At 36.6% G+C, this 19,947-nt stretch overlaps 1 protein-coding gene across 1 annotated transcript in view; it reads left to right on the top strand.

Moving 5' to 3' along the window:
• Positions 1 to 19,947, top strand: part of DIAPH2 (diaphanous related formin 2) — a 964,220-nt gene that overhangs the window by 417,613 nt on the left and 526,660 nt on the right. The window contains exons 19-20 of the mRNA XM_061136610.1: positions 7,770 to 7,871; positions 9,922 to 10,016. Of these exons, the coding sequence (XP_060992593.1) occupies positions 7,770 to 7,871; positions 9,922 to 10,016 (197 nt within the window). The remainder of the gene's footprint in view (positions 1 to 7,769; positions 7,872 to 9,921; positions 10,017 to 19,947) is intronic.

The raw sequence follows: 19,947 nt of genomic DNA, 5'->3' as shown, positions 1-19,947 counted from the left end.
CCTGAATAATTCTGAAACCACCCCTACCCCCAGTCCGTGGACAAACTGTCTTCCATGAAACTGGTCCTTGGTGCCAAAAAGGTTGAGGACTGCTGGTCTGAGGCATACAGGCAGCTACCTGATGTGTAAAAGCAATGAAACCAAACTCCAATTTCTTGCTTAGGTAGAATTTTATTTAGTTTTATTGCCTTTTTTGGTTAGGCTGAATTCTCCCTTTTTTTTTGAAAACTCAATTTTTCATAGAATCAAATATTTTCCGTCTTGCTCTTTTGCATATTCCAAGTCTTGCATGTCCTCATTGTTTTCAGCAACGTGATAAAAATAGGAACATGTTTATGTCAAACAAGAATGAATCTCTTTAACTACCTTTCACTTTCCTTTCAACAACAAATCATTGCTTTTTCCTATCCCTTCTCTTCTTGCATAGTGATAACTGCATCCATAAAATAGGAAGAGAGACCCTAGTATCTAATATTAATTTTAGTATTATCAATTTATTATATACATGTGTGTTTTTAATTAATGTGCAGAATGCATTCTTATATACTCTTAAAACTTCTGTGTACTTCTGTGTACTTAGCAGAGTGATAGATTATAGAAATATAGGGCAAGATCCTTGCTCTCAGGGAATATATCTAGTTGATAATTGATTTAAAAATAGTATGCCATAAGTATCATTTGCTTTCCTTTAAAATCTCATCACTTGTCACTATGGTGTGCCCAGCTGTTGAGCAGGTATTTCCTTCAGTGTTAGATTCTGAGCTGTAGAAGAAGTTACTAACAGGACTTCCATGGGTTGCTGTTGATGATATTTGCACATTTCAATTTGGGGTTATTTAAGAGCTATTACAAAGTGTAGTGTCATATGCCAGAGAACAGTTGTTCCAAATCTTGCTGATATCTAGAATTACCTCAGGAGTTGTTAAGAGATATAGGTCCTGAGGCCCTACCTATAGAGATCTTGATATTTAGATTCTGTAGTTATGAATGTATTCAAATCCAGATTACAAATAGATGACAGAGTAGGGAGGGACAAGGAGATGGGGTCAAGAATTCAAAATTCTTGATAGTATAACAGGATGATAGGTGGGGAAGGAAGAGGGTTATGGATTTTTTTGTCTTAAAAACAGGGTAACTCTAAACTTATTCAAATTTTGTTCTGAACATGTCTTTCCAACATTTCGAAAGTAATCTCACATATTGCTTACTGATTTCAAATAGAATGTCACCAACAAACTAAACTTGACTTAAAATAAAAGAAATGAGAACTTCAAATATCTCCTTTTCTACCCTCTCAAAATTTTTCTAATACTTCAATTGCCTTCAACAAAATACGATGACATGGTTTCTGCACTAAAGAAAATTACTGTTGAAAGATAAAATTGAAACCGGCTGGAATCCAAAAGGGGAAATCAGAGACAATGTAACTGTGGTTGTTTCCCATTGAGCTCAGCCAGCAACAAACCAAATTGAGATACTCAGTAATATTTTTATGTACATAAAGTAAGAGAACTATATTATATGAAATTCAGAGTTCTGATTTATGTGTTTCTTTGTTTGTTTATGGAACTCAGATTTTCATCTTCTCATAAACCAATGTATCCCAAGTGAAACATTATGAAACATTATCAAACATTCTAGCTGCTTAAGAGCTCTGATTCTACCTAGATATTGATGGCATGGTAGAAACTCATTTTATAATTTTATTAAGGCTGATTTGTTTTTATGGTCATTTTACATGTAGACATATGATAAAATCATATGAGAACATATGGAGAATAAATAAGAGATAGTTATATTCTGGGACTAAACCATTGGTCCCTGTAGGGTTGACACATTTTAAAAAGCATCAGGAATATAAATGTGTTTGATTATGTGAACACTACTGGAAAAACAGAATTATCAAACAACACTCCTGGGTGTTACTTTGCAGGGAAAAGGTTGAACATTTACTCACATTTTCAAAACTTGAAGCAAGAATAAATTGATCTCAGTTGCAAAAGGAAGAGGATGAAGGACTAGATACTTACTTATTGAGCACTTATTATGTCAAGGTTTCAGATCAGTTCAGTCGCTCAGTCGTGTCCGACTCTTTGCGACCCCATGAATTGCAGCACGCCAGGCCTCCCTGTCCATCACCAACTGCCGGAGTTTACTCAAACTCATGTACATTGAGTCGGTGATGCCATCCAGCCGTCTCATCCTCTGTCACCCCCTTCTCAAACATGAGTTTGAGCAAGCTCTGGGAGTTGGTGATGGACAGGGAAGCCTGGCGTGCTGCAATCCATGGGGTCGCAAAGAGTGAGACATGACTTTGCGACTGAACACAAATAAAGAAGGGCTAGAAGTAATGATGGCTTGAAACCCTTCAGTATAAGTGGAGATGATGAAAAGTGTTCAAATGCTGGATTTGCTAAAGACTGAAATGTGCCCTGTGAAGGAAGAGAGTCAATGATGACTGTGCCTTGGTTTTTTTTTTTTTGAACAATTGGAATTGAGTTGTCATTTTTTGAGAAAAAGACTAAAGCAGGTTTGGGAGTCAGGCAAGAGATGTGCTAAATTGAAGACAATTATTGGGCAATTACGTAGAAATATCTAGGAGATTAGAAGTTTCTTTTTTAGAAAAAAGAACTTTATTTTAACTGTTTAAACTACTATAAAATAGTTTCCCAGTTTCTGTCATTTGAATAAGTCCCTGGTGGGATCTAGAATGCTAAACTTCTTCTAGACATGCTCAGTATACTTGAAACCCAGACTGAAAAATCCTACATTGTCAAGTTGAGGCCCTGATTCCACATCTCTTGGGGTGTTATTTTGTTCTCTCTTGTTCAAAAAAGTTAATTGCCTTCTGCATTAAACTGGATTGTATGCAGTACTTGTACCAGTTTGAAGTGGACCACATTAGGAAAGAAAAGACTGGATATTATGAATGCCCAAACTGTATTCTTAATAAAAAGTGCCCCATTAGCCTAGCAGTACTGGGCTTTAGCCTCATAATTCCTACAGTGATGTTTTCCCAGTCCTCTTTGACACACTTAGGTCTTGGGGTTTCTTGCTGGACTTACTGATTTGTGACATGAATTAGGAAATTTGATAGAACAGGAGGTCCTCTGGGTGTATGCAATGGCCTGTAGGTACTTGATCAGTCCCTACTTACAAAGGCTGAGCCAAGTTGCAGGGAAAGGGATTAACTAGAGCTTGAGTAAGTCGTTCACTGAGGTTAAAGTTTAGCCAGAAGGGCTCCCACCACCACGTTTGTCAAGTACTGGGATGAAGTAAGAACTATACTTCAATTTTGATATTTAAATGATTATTTCAAATGAGGGAAACCCTCCCTAAAACCTCTAACCCAATTTTATTTGTCCTTCCTAAAATATCCATTACCTGATTAGGTACTGAGATCCAGTTGAAGATATCCAATGTTAGCTATGCATTTTGTTAAGCAGTGTTCTGGTGACATTTAGCAGTGTTTAGTAATTGGCTTAATGAACAGGTGTACAAGTATATTAGTTATGCAGATGTTAATTTGCAGTAACATGCGCTGCCTGATTTGGGAGGGTTCTTGTCTGAACTACAACCAGTAAGGTTTGTTCCTTAATTTGGAAATCATTATGTGTGTGTTTGTGTGATTCCCACCATTAGAACCATTAGTTTTGTTTAATGTGCTCTAAACTTTGGGAACACTCTTGGTAATGCCATTCCTATGGCTTCTGGTACTATGCAGGTGTCAGGATGAAATCTACCATTCTGTGGGGTGCCTTAGTTAGCGCACAGCTGTAGGCAATGCAGAGAAGGGAAGCTTCACAGCTGTAATATGCAGCTTAAAAAACGGAGATGGAGATGCAATCTCCCACTGCATATTGCATCAGCCATTCCTTCCAAGGTTTGGTAAACAAATGTGTTATCCCTCACCAAATGGGTTCACAAACAATTGAAAACAAAATTGTGCTTGCTTTCCACACTGACTAATCTTGACCTATTTTTTTTTTTTTTTCCTTTGTTCTCTTCCCTGTTGTTTCTGATTCCTGTTTACACTTTGTCCTGGGGATTGCCAAGTCTGACTAACAGTCTGTAAACTATAAAAAAGGACAGGCATATTTAAGCCACACTCTAGTCATATTTTTATTTTATTTTTATATTGAAAAAATGGAACTTTGCACAGGCTGATATAGCTGACATCCATACAGCAGCCTCCCAGAATGAACAAATGCTAACATTTTCTCATATTTACTATAGATCTTTGCTTTGAAAGAAATAACAAACTAGAGGTAAATTTGAGTCTTTCAGGGTTCTACTTTTTCCAGTATCACTTTTCTCCTCCAAAATAAACACCATCATTAATCTATTGAATATCAATTACATGTTCTTATAATTTTTTGGTGTATATAAATATATGTATCTATATACTCCAGCTTTGGCATAGTCAATAAAGCAGAAATAGATGTTTTTCTGGAACTCTCTTGCTTTTTTCGATGATCCAGCAGATTTTGGCAATTTGATCTCTGGTTCCTCTGCCTTTTCTAAAACCAGCTTGAACATCTGGAACTTCATGGTTCATGTATCACCGAAGCTTGGCTCAGAGAATTTTGAGCATTACTTTACTAGTGTGTGAGATGAGTGTAATTGTGCGGTAGTTTGAGCATTCTTTGGCATCGCCTTTCTTTGGGATTGGAATGAAAACAGACCTTTTCCAGTCCTGTGGCCACTGCTGAGTTTTCCAAATTTGCTGGCCTATTGAGTGTAGCACTTTAACAGCATCATCTTTTAGGATTTGAAATAGCTCCACTGGAGTTCCTTCACCTCCACTAGCTTTGTTCATAGTGATGCTTTCTAAGGTCCACTTGACTTCACATTCCAGGATGTCTGGCTCTAGGTGAGTGATCACACCATCATGATTATCTGGGTCGTGAAGATCTTTTTTGTACAGTTCTTCTGTATTTTCTTGTCACCTCTTCTTAATTTCTTCTACTTCTGTTAGGTCCATACCATTTCTGTCCTTTATCGAACCCATCTTTTCAAGAAATGTTGTCTTGGTATCTCTAATTTTCTTGAAGAGATCGCTAATCTTTCCCATTCTGTTGTTTTCCTCTATTTCTTTGCGTTGATCGCTGAGGAAGTCTTTCTTATCTCTCCTTGCTACTCTTTGGAACCCTGAATTCAAATGGGAATATCTTTCCTTTTCTCCTTTGCTTTTCACTTCTCTTCTTTTCACAGCTATTTGTAAGGCCTCCTCAGACAACCATTTTGCCTTTTTGCATTTCTTTTCCATGGGGATGGTCTTGATCTGTGTCTCCTCTACAATGTCACGAACCTCCATCCATAGTTCATCAGGCACTCTGTCTATCAGATATAGTCCCTTAAATCTATTTCTCACTTCCACTGTATAGTCATAAGGGATTTGATTTAGGTCATACCTGAATGGTGTAGTGGGTTTCCCCACTTTCTTCATTTTAAGTCCATGGGATTTTCCAGGTGTAAATACTGGAGTGGGTTGCCATTTCCTACTCCAGGGGATCTTCCTGACTCAGGGTTTGAACCCAGGTTTCCTGTATCTCCTGCATGGGCAGGTCGATTCCTTATGTCTGGCGCCACCTGGGAAGCCCATTTCTTGCACTCAAGATAAACCAAAGTATAATACAAGGAAAATATGTAAGCATTCAGAAAATAAAACTGTGAACTCTAGGCATTTAAGAGATCTAATCTTAATTTTAAGTAGCTATTTTATTTGAAAAGGGGAGAGATTGAAATATATTTTAATTAAAAAAAAGCAAAAATATGATGTTGCACAAAATGATCATTACGTATGTTTGGGTTATTCAGGAGTCTCTTAGTTTGTAGGATAATCATAATGTATCTTTCATACTGTATAGCATTTTCACTGTATATGTGCTTTCTTAGTCTCCCATACTGGGATTTAAAGCATATTGAATGATTAGGATATTTTTCTCGACTATTTTGTTTGACTATCACACATTTCTAAAAGATTCTAGAGGTAATTTCAGTAAAATTCAGATAACTTTTTTTCTTATGACAAAAGGACTCACTCTTGGACTGTCATTTCTTTATATAGAGTGGTCTTCAGCTGGAAGTGTCTTGAAAGTTAGGATAAATTAATATGCTGATTAATTTATAGGAAATATACTGGGCTCCTAGATCCTTTGAGGAACACTTGTGATGATTTTTAAAAGAAATATATAAAAAAATAAAAAAATAAAGTCATTTTTCTTCTAGCAGTACCAATAATTCTCTTTTCTTGAGTAAACATGGCAAACTACTTTTCACTCCCATAAGATCATGTTTGTCAAGTGTAATTATCTAGCCTGCTTGAAGGCTGCATTATGTTAAATTGATCACACCTGTAAAGCTTAGCACTAACTGTTAGGATTTTAGTGGTTATTTTTGTTTGATTTCTATTGTAAGTCTATTTAATTTTTCTATAGTTTGTAGGACGAAAACAAAGGGAGTATTAATAGACCCACAACATTTTGATACCTTGTAGAAATTTTTCCAGATGCACACATCTGTGAACATAAAGCTTAGCAAAAAAAAAAAAAGTACTGTGTTTGTGGGTTACTTTTCCTCTAAATAAAAGAAGAAAATCAGTAACTCATTTGTGATCTCCTTAACAAAGATCAGATAAATAAATATAATAAAAATAATAATTGCCTGAAAATGCAGTTATATTCTGTAAAAGTAATAATGAACCAGCATGATGATGGTCATGTGACTTTGTGGTAAAATTTACCAGCAAGAGTTTGCAGACAGGAGCATATCACTCTAGTTGACTGAAAAATGTTTCCTTTACTTTTCTCATATTTTTTCATGGTCCCATTACCTACAACTCTGTTTTTATATTAGCAGAGGTAAACTGCCAACACAGGAATATAATGGTAGCTGTAGAATTTCTATATAGCAGGGCTTTAGGGATTTGAGATAAAGCCTTCTTCTCATTGCAGACAGCATGTTGTTTTCTACTTTGGTTTGAGAGATGACTTCTTTGAGGGGAGGGATGATGGAGGTAATGGGGGAGACTTTTTGGGGGGAAGGTCTAAGACTCCTCCATGGCACTGTCACTCTTCACAGTTTCAGGACATTTTAACTGTTTGGAACTCAAGGGTTACCTTCTGAATGTAGGGCAAATAAATCTTTTGTTCAAAGGAAGCAAATAGTACTAAAATACGGTGAAGAAGACTAAGGAAACTTACTCAAAAGGCCCTGTCTTTGAGGTTCCTTAATTATGAGTATGCAAATAAGTGCTAACTGTTGTCTCACTTGCAAATGGTTAATATCTGTTTTGCAAAGCAGTAGGGGTTTTCATATGGCAACCTGTTTGGTAGTAAAGTTACCTTCGATAACCTTAAAGCAATTTCAGACCTGCCTTAATTTTAGCATATTTTTGGATAAATACATGTTTGCCTTTTTCCTCAATTAGTCCAAATTAGGGAGATTTTACTATATGTTTAATTCCTGTGCTGCTGTAGGAACCCCGTAAAGCAGTAATTAACGCTCCACATTAGGTAAGAAGCAGCAATTGATTTTTGGGTCTATTTGGCTTATCTTTTCTACTTAAGTGCTGATATTTAATTTGTAGGGAAACCTCTAAACAGGTCTATATTTTTATGTTCATCCTCTTCCTTGAACTAATGAAATAAACCTATTTATTGATTTGGGCATGAGCTTTATTAATGTAGTTAATATGCCTTACTTATGTTAGTCCATGCATTTGGATTAGCAGTATTATTGTTTATCTATCAACATTTTTCTTTCAGTTCAAAAGAATGCAGAAGCTTTAGAAGAAAAGAAGACCATACCTGCAAAGAAGAAAGTGAAAGAGTTGAGAATTTTGGATCCCAAAACAGCACAGAATCTTTGTATGTGATATTTTCTACATAGGGAATGGTGGTGATGCTAGTAGTGAGGGATTGTTGGATGTTTTTAAAGCAAAGTTGTAACTTCTTTCAGTAGGTATATATTTAGCATCTATTGGAAACAAAATTCAGTGTAAACATCATTTAGGTTGCCTTTTTATCATTCAGCCAGAGTGGACTCCCTCTACAATTTAGCCTTGGCCAGGCCAGGTGGAACTTTTATGAATAAAAGGCTTTGGAAATTACTAATCATTCTGCATTGTTAAGAGGCCAAAGTGAGAATGAAGGCAGAGTTGAAAAGTGTTATTTTTATTTTCCTTCTGCCTAGACCTGAGAGTGATGGTTTTAGAGTATTCACTAGTCACATTGGTTGAAGCCTTTTTTTGCTATTGCTTTGTATTTGAAGGAATTGTGATGTGAGTGAGTTAAGTGGTTAACCACTGTCCTATAAAATTGGTTAGTGAACCTTAAAGCCTTTAACAAACCAGTCAGCTGTTAAGTCAACTTTTGCTAAAGTAGCTGGACAGTTAAACCCATCTTCATTTACCCAGGCCTGAAGTTTTTTGTTTTTTTAACTATATAGTCTTCCCTCTATATTAAATTCAGCATTTTTTTGGTCACCACATTATGCTGTGTTATATTCTAAGGATACTAAAACACTATGCTTGAGAAATTTCAGCACATCAAGCATTTCTAATTATGCAAAGAAATACCATGGGAGTTTATTTTGTGAAGGAGTGTGCTATAGAGAATCAGATTAAAATAACTCGTCATTTGTATTCTTCTGTCAGTAGGAATGTTGCTTTCAGAAAAGCAGTCTCCTAATAATTGTTCTGCATATGTACATTGCTTATCTGACAGCCTATTTTCCTTTATAAAGTAGATGTTCAGCACTTTTTTTTTTAAGAAACACAAAACGATTTTAATTGCTAGTTGATATCTCATAACATTATTTATTTGGATTCTGGTGGTCTCATTTGGTGTTTATGTCTATATAATTGTTTGCCTGGACAGAAAGGATGCTTTTTCATTAGGTACAGTGGCGCCATATAGACTTCTTCATGAAACAAAAAATTCGTAGGAACATATTCATGTTCTGGGGATAAGAACACATGTATGTTCTTTAAAAAGTATGTTCAATGGAGGTGAAAGTGAAATGTATTATTGAGCAATGTTTTCTGAGTCAGTGTGAACTTTTCTAGGTATAATTTGTTGAATTATTCCCATATGACATAATATATATCCAATTAAGAAAAAGTTGACAAGGGAAATCGTGATTCAACATAAAAAGCAACTAATAGCATACTGCATGAATGTCATCAGAGATTTAGAGAACATTTGATGATTCAGACACTTTAATTTTTTCTTATGTGGGAGAACTGCAAAGTAGACTGATAGCTTTTTTTTAAGTGTCAGGTTACTTTACTGTCTTCCTTGAGAGGTGCTGTATTGAATGCCTCTGACAATCTCTACAGTAAATTCAGTGTTGAATTAAAAAGCTAACTTGAGATACAGTTTCTAACTTTTCATGGGTTATTTTGTATTAGCTTCATCTAAAATGCCTAATCATGTAGTTATTTGCCCTGTTAGTAGATTTATCTTCCATATAAATACACACGTGGCTTCCCTGGTGGCTCAGATGGTAAAGAATCTTCTTGCAATGCAGGAGACCCAGGTTCGATCCTTGGGTCATGAAGATCCACCGAAGAAGGGAATGCAATCCACTCCAGTATTCTTGCCTGGAGAATCCCATGGACAGAGGAGCCTAGTGGGCTACACTCCATGGGGTTGCAAAGAGTCGGATATGACTTAGCGGCTAAATGTACACACACACATACACACACATAAATGCACACACACACACATAAATACTCATGAGCTCTAAACATTAGAACCTTAGCTAACAGAAACTACTTTTGTTTGTTCATAATTATGTAGATTAATATTAGTGAGAGATTTCATATTTAAGTCTATGAAATGGAAATCAGTTATTTATTTCTGCTTTAAAATTGTGGTGCTGCTCTCTTTTTAATAAAATCAACTTTTATTTTAGCTATCTTCCTAGGATCATATCGTATGCCATATGAAGAAATAAAAAACGCCATTCTGGAGGTTAATGAAAGCATGTTGAGTGAGCCCTTAATTCAGGTAATTGCATATTTTGTTTTTAAATCTCATTTTCATGGGAATTTCTGGATTGCTGTCTTCCCATTGGAGTTGTGTGAAAATGTTCTTCTATGTTTGAATAGAGTTAGGAGTATCTAGATGTGTGGATAGTTAGAGGACTCAACGTAGACAATCAGGTTCTAGGTATGTGTCTGCCATTTATTAGATATGTGTCCTTTTAAGTTTTAGTCTGTGCACATGTAGACACATCATTCCTGTACACAAAATTGCATATATTTTATCATCCCAATGACTGTCAAATAGATATTGTCAGTACCATTGTATGAAAATAAAATCTGCAGGTGAAGAGGTTAAATGGCTTTCTCAGGATCAATGGTTAAATGGTAAAGTTACCCCTTGTTAGGCACTTGATATGTGCTGGGAATTGTGCCAAGCTATTTATGTATTTTATCTCCTTGAATCCTACAACAGTCCTATGAGATAAGTACTGTTATCCTCATTTTACAGATCAAGAACCTGAGGCTTAGAGAAGTTGCCCACTTGTCACTTAACTGCTAAGTGATAAGGTAGTAGAACTGAGACTCAAAACAAATCCTATCATGACTCTAAAGCCATTGCTCTTTTTATTCTATTACTCTGCCTCCTTTGGGCAAACTGTGTCAGTTTGCTAAAGCCCTATCTCTTCATCTGAGATTACTAGATTACTATGAGGATTATATCAAAGAGACTGCTTTTTAGAATAAAGCACTCTATTAGATCCAATTCTTAGAATTCTTGGCAGCTTTTGTTTGACCCTGTCTAGAAGGCGGAACTGCAAGATTTTTCATGGATGGGCATAGTCTTTGTAGGTTTTTTGTTATTGTTGTTTGTATTTGAATCACATGGTTTGCTTTGATTTTAAGGTGATCGACTAGTTTCTGCTGTAATACTTTCGTCATATGTCCCTTAGATGGTCCCCAAATCTCAGAGCCCCAGTGTCTATTGTTTGAGCTGGCTGTGTCCATATAGATGTTTCTCCATTGTGTAGTGTCGGCTTGCATTCTGGTTCACCTCATGTATGTTTTAAACATAGATATAGTTTGTTCCCTATGCTATAGAGCCTATAGGACTAAGGTTTAATGAGTTTATGTAGGCTCTATATTAACATGATGTACCTTTATTAACCTCAACAAAAGTTACACTGTGCTAAGAAGTCCCCTTTTTGAAAAATGTGTCTTCTTTGTCTAACTAGTAAGTCCACAGTTCTCTGAGTTGAAATGGAGAGCAGATCACATTTGTCCTGCCTGCCTTAGTGACATGATTCTTTGCCCAGTAATCAGAATGAGCAAGTTAAGAAGCATAAATGCGACTTAGTTCTCCCTCTTTTTTTCCAATTGGACAGTTTCATTTTAAAGTACAATAAGGCAAACAAACGTCTGACTCCTATTCAATAGTTGAAGATTTCTAGTTTTTTCTGTATAGTAAAATTGTAGTAAAAGACAATCATATTTTGAAGAATTAATCAACGCATTTATTTTGCCCATTAAAACTGTAGCTTTTCCTTCACATGCCTTAGTAAATAAAAAAGAATGTAAATATGCAGAATGCTACTGTGGTATTTATTTATACCATAATATTTATTTATTTATTTAAAAAAAAACAAATACCATATGATTTATTTACTAGTAATACTAAAAACATTTATTATTTTTTAAGTCATATTTTCAACTCTTTAGAGAATGTAAGGAACAGAGGGATTCTCACTTATGAGTGGCCCTCTGCTGCTGCTGCTGCTGCTAAGTCGTTTCTGTCGTGTCCCACTCTGTGCGACCCCATAGACAGCAGCCCATCAGGGTCCCCCATCCTGGGATTCTCCAAGCAAGAGTACTTGAGTGGGTTGCCATTGACTTCTCCGATGAATGGCCCTCTAAAATGAACAAACTTTAACAATTTTTGTATAGAAATGTAATACCTGGGATTTTTTTTTTCTGTTTCACTTGATTTAGTAGCATTAACAATACATATTTGTTTTTCTGTTTAAATTGCCTGGTCCAGTTTGAAGGAGTGAATTGCTTTGTTTGGAGATGGAAGTAAATTATATCTGCATTCTTGAATTCAACTCCTTTAATCTTAACCACTAGGCAGTCAAAGCTTCCCAGGTGGTGTAGTGGTAAATATTCTGCCTGCAAATGCAGTAAACCCTGGTTCGATCCCTGGGGTCAGGAAGATCCCCTGGAGGAGGGCATGGCAACCCACTCCATCATTTTTGCCTGGAGAATCCCCATGGACAGAGGAGCCTGGTGGGCTTACAGTCCCTGGGGTTGCAAAAATCAGACACCACTGAACCACTAACATTTTCACTGTAACAAGTTCAGGCAGTCAAAAAGACTGCTTGGGAAATCACATTATTATGCTAAATCTTAGAAGATAAGTGAAGGAGAATCACAAAATCTAAGTAGATCCTGCCCAGCTCCTTCTGTGTTATACCCAATGCCTCCAGGCATTTCATGTTTGCTGGTGTTGGGTTAACCTGTTTCTTTCTTGTCTCTTCCTCTTTTCTAGATGTCCATTCCTTTTTTCCAAGCCTGTATCTTTCTCTTTTTCACATCTTTGTGTGTTTTATCGCTTGCATCCTTTGCCCCACAAATTTTGTTTTCCCTCTGTTGAAAACATGCCACTGAGAACTTTTTTTTCCCAGCTGGTTTCCTTTCCTCCTCAATGCCAGATACTCTAAAATTTCCTTTCATCCTTTATCCTGCTCAATCAAAACTCATTTTCTTAGTTGTGCTTGTAGGAGAAAACAATTTAACATGTACTTTAATAGTATGCCTGATTGGAACTGTGGTGCTTGGTTATGAGGCACAAATGGTGAATCTGAGTTATTAAAGTTAATATCGCGTTTATCCAGACAAATCCAATGTCTGAGTATCTTCTGGTAAGGAGGAAGGTCCTGGGTGGAGTTACTTGATTTTCAAGTACCCAAAGGAGACTGTTTCTTGCTCAGGCAGGATAAAAGAGGAGAATCACCGTGGCCTTTCTCCCTCCCATCCTAGAAAGGATTTGCTTCAGTGATGCAAAAGTAACATCAAGTTGCTGTTCAAAGGAGCTGTTTATCATTTTTGTCTAATTACCATGTAGCACATAGATAATGCATAGCATTAAATATGTATCATCAGATTAACTTTGCTGTAAGTTCTATCTGATTACATTGCTAAACTCCATCCATGCATAATCATAGTTTGTTGCTTATGTGACATCATTGTCTCTTCATAACAACAAAAAACAATTAAGGACACATTGCTTCCCAGAGACTTGAATTAACAACAGTATTATCTCTCCTAGTATGGGTCAATAAGCTCTTTCCTGCCAGAAAGCTAATAGATTTTAGTTATTTGACAAGATAAATGCCTTACTGAAAAAATAAAAATAAAAAAACTTTAATCAGCAAGATCATGCCCCAAATTTAAGGTTATTAATAAAAGTACTAATGCCTCACTTATTTCAAAATATTCTAATTTAAGCTAAAAGCCAAGTTCACTATATGGAAGTAGTTGAAGATCCTAAAGTACTTATAAAAAGCAAAGAAACACTTAAAAAGTACACCATATCCTGAGATTGTTGAGGAGCTTCTGGTATATGCAGTTATGAGTTCGATCCAAATAATGTGTACTCAGTTTAGGTGATTCTTGTTATTATTTCAGCTTTGAAAATCTGCTTTAGTGTAATTTAATTTGATCTATTGAGAGAAAAATATAAGACCAGTAAGTGTTTTTAGGACATCAGTGGTAAAAATGAAGTAGTTGTAGGCACACTTACATATAGAACATTGACCAAAAAGAAAAGAAATTAGCACTTTAAAAAAAAAAGCAATTCAAGTGTTGAGGGAAAAATTAAATTGTATTCTATTTTAGAACATTCAGTTCAGTCCCTCAGTCGTGTCCGACTCTTTGCGACCCCATGAAGAGCAGCACGCCAGGCCTTCCTGTCCATCACCAACTCCCGGAGTTTACTCAAACTCATTTCCATCAAGTCAGTGATGCCATCCAGCCATCTCATCCTCTGTCGTCCCCTTCTCCTCCTGCCCCCAACCCCTCCCAGCATCAGGGTCTTTTCCAATGAGTCAAGTCTTTGCATGAGGTGGCCAAAGTATTGGAGTTTCAGCTTCAGCATCAGTCCTTCCAATGAACACCCAGGGCTGATCTCCACATTAGTGCATGCAAATGATTCTTAAATGCTGTGAAAATTCCTGTTGGTATAGAGAAAAAATATGATTAACATAGAAGGAAGTATAAAATTGCTGCAGAACAATTTACAAAGATATGTATAAACCAGGGGTTCCCATGCAGGACCCATCAAGAGAATTCAGGGGCTCGTGAACTTAGACGTGAAAAACATTGCATCTTTATTTTCTTTATCTGCTAGCTAATATTTAGTATTCCATCTGATTAACAATATAGGCAGCAAACCAAAGTGTCAAGAGTATTAACAGGACCTCTAACTTTGTCACTAATAGAAATAATAAATATTTCCTTGTCACATTACATTTGTGACAGATATCTTGAAATATTGTTTACAGTCATTACTACTTCAAAATTTTACTGTTTATTAAAGCTGCCACTAGGTCTCATTTTTTAGTGACTTAGTCAAGAAGGAGAACTATTATTATGTCACAATTTATATTTGTAAATATGTTGATAACTATTTCAATATAATTGGCTTCTTTTCCATTCTTATGTATTTTATTTTATTCTGAGAAGGGATCTATAAGCTGGTATGAAAGAGTTCATGGCAAAAACAAAGAAGAAAGCAGTACAGAATAGAAAGTTTCCTAATCAAGATGGCAGATACAAGTCATTCCCAACTTCAGCCACCCTCACATTATTCAGAGAAAAGGCACCAGACCCACGGGTGAGGGTAAAGTACCCTCCTAGGCCACAGAGACTAAGAAATACCACACTGGAAGAGTGAGGGGATCAGCTGCATTCTGACCACATTGTGTCTCACCAGACTGGAACAGTGTTGCATCCAGAGCGCCCCCCCAGCCCCCAAGCCTGTAGTTCCTCCAGTGGGAAAAGAGGACCCTAAGTGGACATCCAGCTCTCCCAGCATTGTGTTACACTTCCCAGAATGCTATATTGGGGCTAACTTCATAGAGGTAACTAGGGGAATCTATGGGAGTCAACCACTGGAGATCAAAGAGAGACAGAGACACTGGGGTGGGAATTACAGCAACCAGCACTCAGATCCGGATAAACTGTATGCCTGCTTGTAGCAATGCCCATGCAGAGATCTCAGCCAATGGCTCTTTCCATCTTCAGGATCAAACCAGTCACCCCATCTGGCTAGGGAGTCCACTGGACATTCTGCCTGATTTGGGTCCCCAGTCAATGAGCCATACCAGCTGTGGAGCCTGTTGTGCTGTTTGGTCTAGACAAGAAAGCAGATTTGCACCTCTGCATAACTGTTGACAATGCCCTCCAATCTCACCAAGGAGCCTAGCCTGAGTACTGAGGCCACTGTGGAGCCCCTGCTGCAGCCATGCTTTTTCCTGGATCAAAGCTAGCAGCCTTGCCCAACTGTTCTGCATACTCTCTGGCTCCACAGAACCACAGAGCCCGAATGTAACCCCGAGAGTCCCAGAGTCCAGTGGACACAAACACTGAGCGATGCAGTCCAGCCCGTGGCCCCACTGAATGGCAGAGTGCAAGGTGTGATCCTGCCTTATTTCTACCTGGCCGCAGGACACAGGCTGTAGCCCCACCGAGCTGCAGCATACAGTTGGAGGACCCTCTCCACCAGAGAGCCCAGCCCAGTCAAGAGCAGAGTATAGCCAATAGCTTACTATGTTAGGAGGCCCAGCCCGTGGCCCTGTCCAACATTAGGGTGCAGCCTGAAGTCCCACTTAATGGCGGAGCACAGCATGCAGCTCCACCTGAACATAGTCCAGCCAGCACTGACGTCACTCAAGGAGCACAGCCTGAGACCCAGCTGACCAGGAGCAGTTGCAAAGCCATCCATAGCCCTGCCCACTTGCAAAATCCTACCAGTGACCCCACCTGACTGCAGACTCCCATCCAATATGGGAGTCTATCAAGTGGCCCTGGTTAAATGTGGACCATTTAAGTCCATAAGACCAGCAGTTTTACCCAGCAATGGAGCTCAACCAGTGACACCCTTTCTGACCTCAGATAATGGAACATAGCCTCACCCAAGTAGGGATCCCAATAGCAAATGCCACTTACCAAACAAAATGCTACCAGCTGACTCATGTAGTACCCTAGGTTGAGGTGATGAATGAAGGGGTTACCCTATGGTAGCAAACATATAAAGTCTGGAGGAGAAGAACACTTACTGAAATGTGCAGATACTAACGCAAGGAATCAAGAATTGCAAATAATCCAGTAAAAATGTCACCATCAAAGGAAATTAATAAAACTCCAAGGACTGACCCTAGAGAAATGGAGATCTGTGATCTTTCTGAAAAATAAGAATAATCCTCTTAAACTCAGTGAACTATAGGAATACACAGAAAGACGACTAAACAAAATTGGGAAAACAATGCAAAAACAAAATGAGAAGTTCAACAAAGGAAAAGTGATCATTAAAAAAAAGAACAAACAAAAATCCTAGAGCTGAATAATACAGTGACTGAACTGAAAAATGGAATAGAGAGATTCAACATCACACTTGATCAAGCAGAAGAAAGACAAGTGACCTGGAATGTAGGCCTTTTGAAATTATCCAGTCTTAGAAGTAAAAATCAAAAAGAGTGAAGAAAGCCTGCATGACTATCAAAATTTCTCAAAAGAAAAATAAGCCAAGAAAATGTGGAATGATATACTCAAATATTGAGAGGGAAACAAAAAGTTTCAACCAAGACCACTCTATCCAAAAAAGCTGGGTATCTTTTCCTTTAGGAGAGAAAAATATTGTTTGAAAAGATAAATATTTTCTCAAACAAACAAGAGCTGAGGGACTTCATCACTCGAACATCTGTACAAGAAATACTAAAGGGTGTTTTTAAAGCTAAAATGAAAAGATGGTAATTCAAATCATAAAAACATATGAATGTGGAAAACTCACTGGTAATGGTAAATATATAGTCAAAGTCAAATTCTCTAACATTATCAGCTGTGGCATAATTCACTTATGACTTTAATAATCTCTTATTTGTTAGGCATTATAAAAATTTAAATTATAACATCAGTAATCTAAAATAATATAATCTGTTAGGGGAGAGAAGTAAAATTGTAAAGTTTAGTATGCTATTGAAGTAAAATTGTTATCAGCTTAAAATAGGATGTTATGAATATATTTTGTTTAACCCTCACTGTAACCACAATGGCAAAACCTATAGTAGATACACAAAAGATTATGGTAAAGGAGTCCAAGTATACTGTCACAAAAATACTCAAATCACAAAGAATGAGAACAGTAGAAGAATCATGGCACAATACATTCACAAAACAACAAATGGACAAAGCAAATTCATCCCTATCAGCAATTCATTTAAAGGTAAATGGTTTAAGTTCTCCAATCAAAAGACATACAGTAACTGAATGTAAAAACAAGATTGAAAGATATGCTATCTAGAAGATATGCTATCTTAAAGTACACAGAAAGACTGAGACTGAAAAGACGATAAAAGATAATTCAAGCAAATAAGAACAAAAGAAAGCAAGGCTCCTCTGTCCATGAAGTTCTCTAGACAAGAGTACTGGAGTGGGTAGCCATTTCTTTTTCTAGGGGATCTTCCTGACCCAGGGATAGAACTTAGGTCTCCTGCATTGCAGGCGATTCTTTACCATCTAAGCCACCAGGGAAACCCCTGCTATACTTATAACAAACAACATAGACATTAAGCCAAAAAATGGTCAAAACCCGAACAAAAGCAGTCATTATATAATGATAGAGTGGTCAGTTCATCAAAAAGACACAATAATTGTAAATATTTATGCAGCCAACATTGGAACATCAAAATATATAAAATACATAATAGTAGAACTGAAACAGGGGCTAAAAGGAGAAATAAACAACAATAAACTAATAGTTGTAAAATTTAATACCCCATTTTGAATGAATAGCAAAATAGTGGATTTGAACAATACTATGATTTAATATACCTAACAGACATATACGGAATATTGCATCCAATAGCAGCCATTTACATACTCTTCTCAAGTACACATGGAACATTCTCCAAGATAGATCATATGATAGGTAATAGCAAATTGAAGAAGACTGAAATTATATCACATCTTTTCTGACAACAGTGTTACAACTAGTAGTCAATAGTAGAAGGAAAGCTGGAAAATACATTAATGTATGGAAATTAAGCATAACACACCTGAATAACTAATAGATCAAAGAAGGAAAAGAAGAACAAATACATTGAGACAAATCAAAATGGGAACACAACCTACCGGAACTTATTGCATGGAGGGGAAAAAACAAAACAAAACAATTCTAACAGGGAAAATTTATAGGGAGAAACACAGCAAGAACAAAGAAAGCTCTCAACCTTACTACTCCTCAAGGAATGAGAAAAATAAGCAAAATCGAATCTCAAAGTTAGTAGAAGGGAGGAAATAATAAAGATTGGAGCAGAAATAAATGAGACTAAAAGACAATAGAAAAGATCAATGAAACTAAGAGCTGAATTTTTGAAAAAATATAATCATGAGACTACTATAAATAGATGCCAACTAACTGAAGAAATGAATAAATTCCTAGTGGCATATAACCTACCAAACATGATTCATGAAGAAATAGTAAATATGAGCACAACACTAAAGACTAAGGAGATTCAAGCAGTATTCAAAAACGTCTCAAAGAAATGTTTGGGATAAGATTGTTTCACTGGTGATTTCTGCCAAACCTTTAAAAAAGAATTAACATTCATCCTTTTGAAACACTTCCAAAAGTCTGAAGAGGAAGGAACATTCCCAAGGTCATTTTACGAGGCCAGCATTACCCTGATAGTAAAGCCAGGTAAGGACACTACCAAAAAAAATTAGGTAAAGGACTTGAATAGACATTTTCCAAAGAAGATGTTCCAGTGGCAAAGATGTACATGAAAAAGTGCTTGATTTCACTAATCATCAGGGAAATACAAATCAAAAGTACAATGAGATATCACCTCACACCTATTAGAATAGCTGTTATGAAAAAGAAAATACTGGGAAGGATAAGGAAAGAAGGGAACCCTTGTACACTATTGGTGGGAATGTAAATTCGTACAATCTCTACTTAAAAAATGTATGCAGATTCCTTAAAAGATGAAAATTGAGCTGAATATTATCCAGCTATCTCACATCTGTATGTATATTTGATGGAAATTAAATCAGTGTATCAAAGCTATGTTCATTGTAGCTTTTTTTATATATATATATATATAGCCAAGACATACAAACAACCTAGGTGTCCACTGATAGATGTGTGAATAAAGAGTTGTGGTGAGGAATCACTTGACATTCCAGTGGTTAGGAATTGGTCCTTTTACTGTTGTGGTCCAGGTTGGTGAAGTAACATCTGACAAGCCACATGGTAGGCAAAATTTTTTTAAAAATTAAATAAAATTTAAAAAATACAGACAGTTCCATCCAGACTATTTTCCAGGAATAATTCATTAAAAAAAAATTGTGATGTATATATGTATACATACACATATACGGATACACACACAGGAATATTATTCATATTTTTCAAATGAAACCCTGCCATATATGATAACATAAATGGACTTTGAAGGCATTATTCTGTGTGAAATAAGTCAGACAAAGACAAATGCTATGAAGTATCACTGATATGTATAATTAAAACAAACCAAACTCAAAGGAACAGAATAGACTGTTGTTTGCCAAGGGTGAAGGGAATGGAAGAACGGCTGATACTTTTCCAAGGGTACAAAATGAGTAGGTACTCGAGATGTAATGTGCACTATGGCAACTATAGTTAACAGTACTGTAGTGTA

This window comes from Dama dama, chromosome X, assembly GCF_033118175.1.
Source record: "Dama dama isolate Ldn47 chromosome X, ASM3311817v1, whole genome shotgun sequence".
Lineage (NCBI taxonomy): Eukaryota > Metazoa > Chordata > Mammalia > Artiodactyla > Cervidae > Dama > Dama dama.
This window is presented reverse-complemented; position numbering and strand designations above follow the sequence as displayed.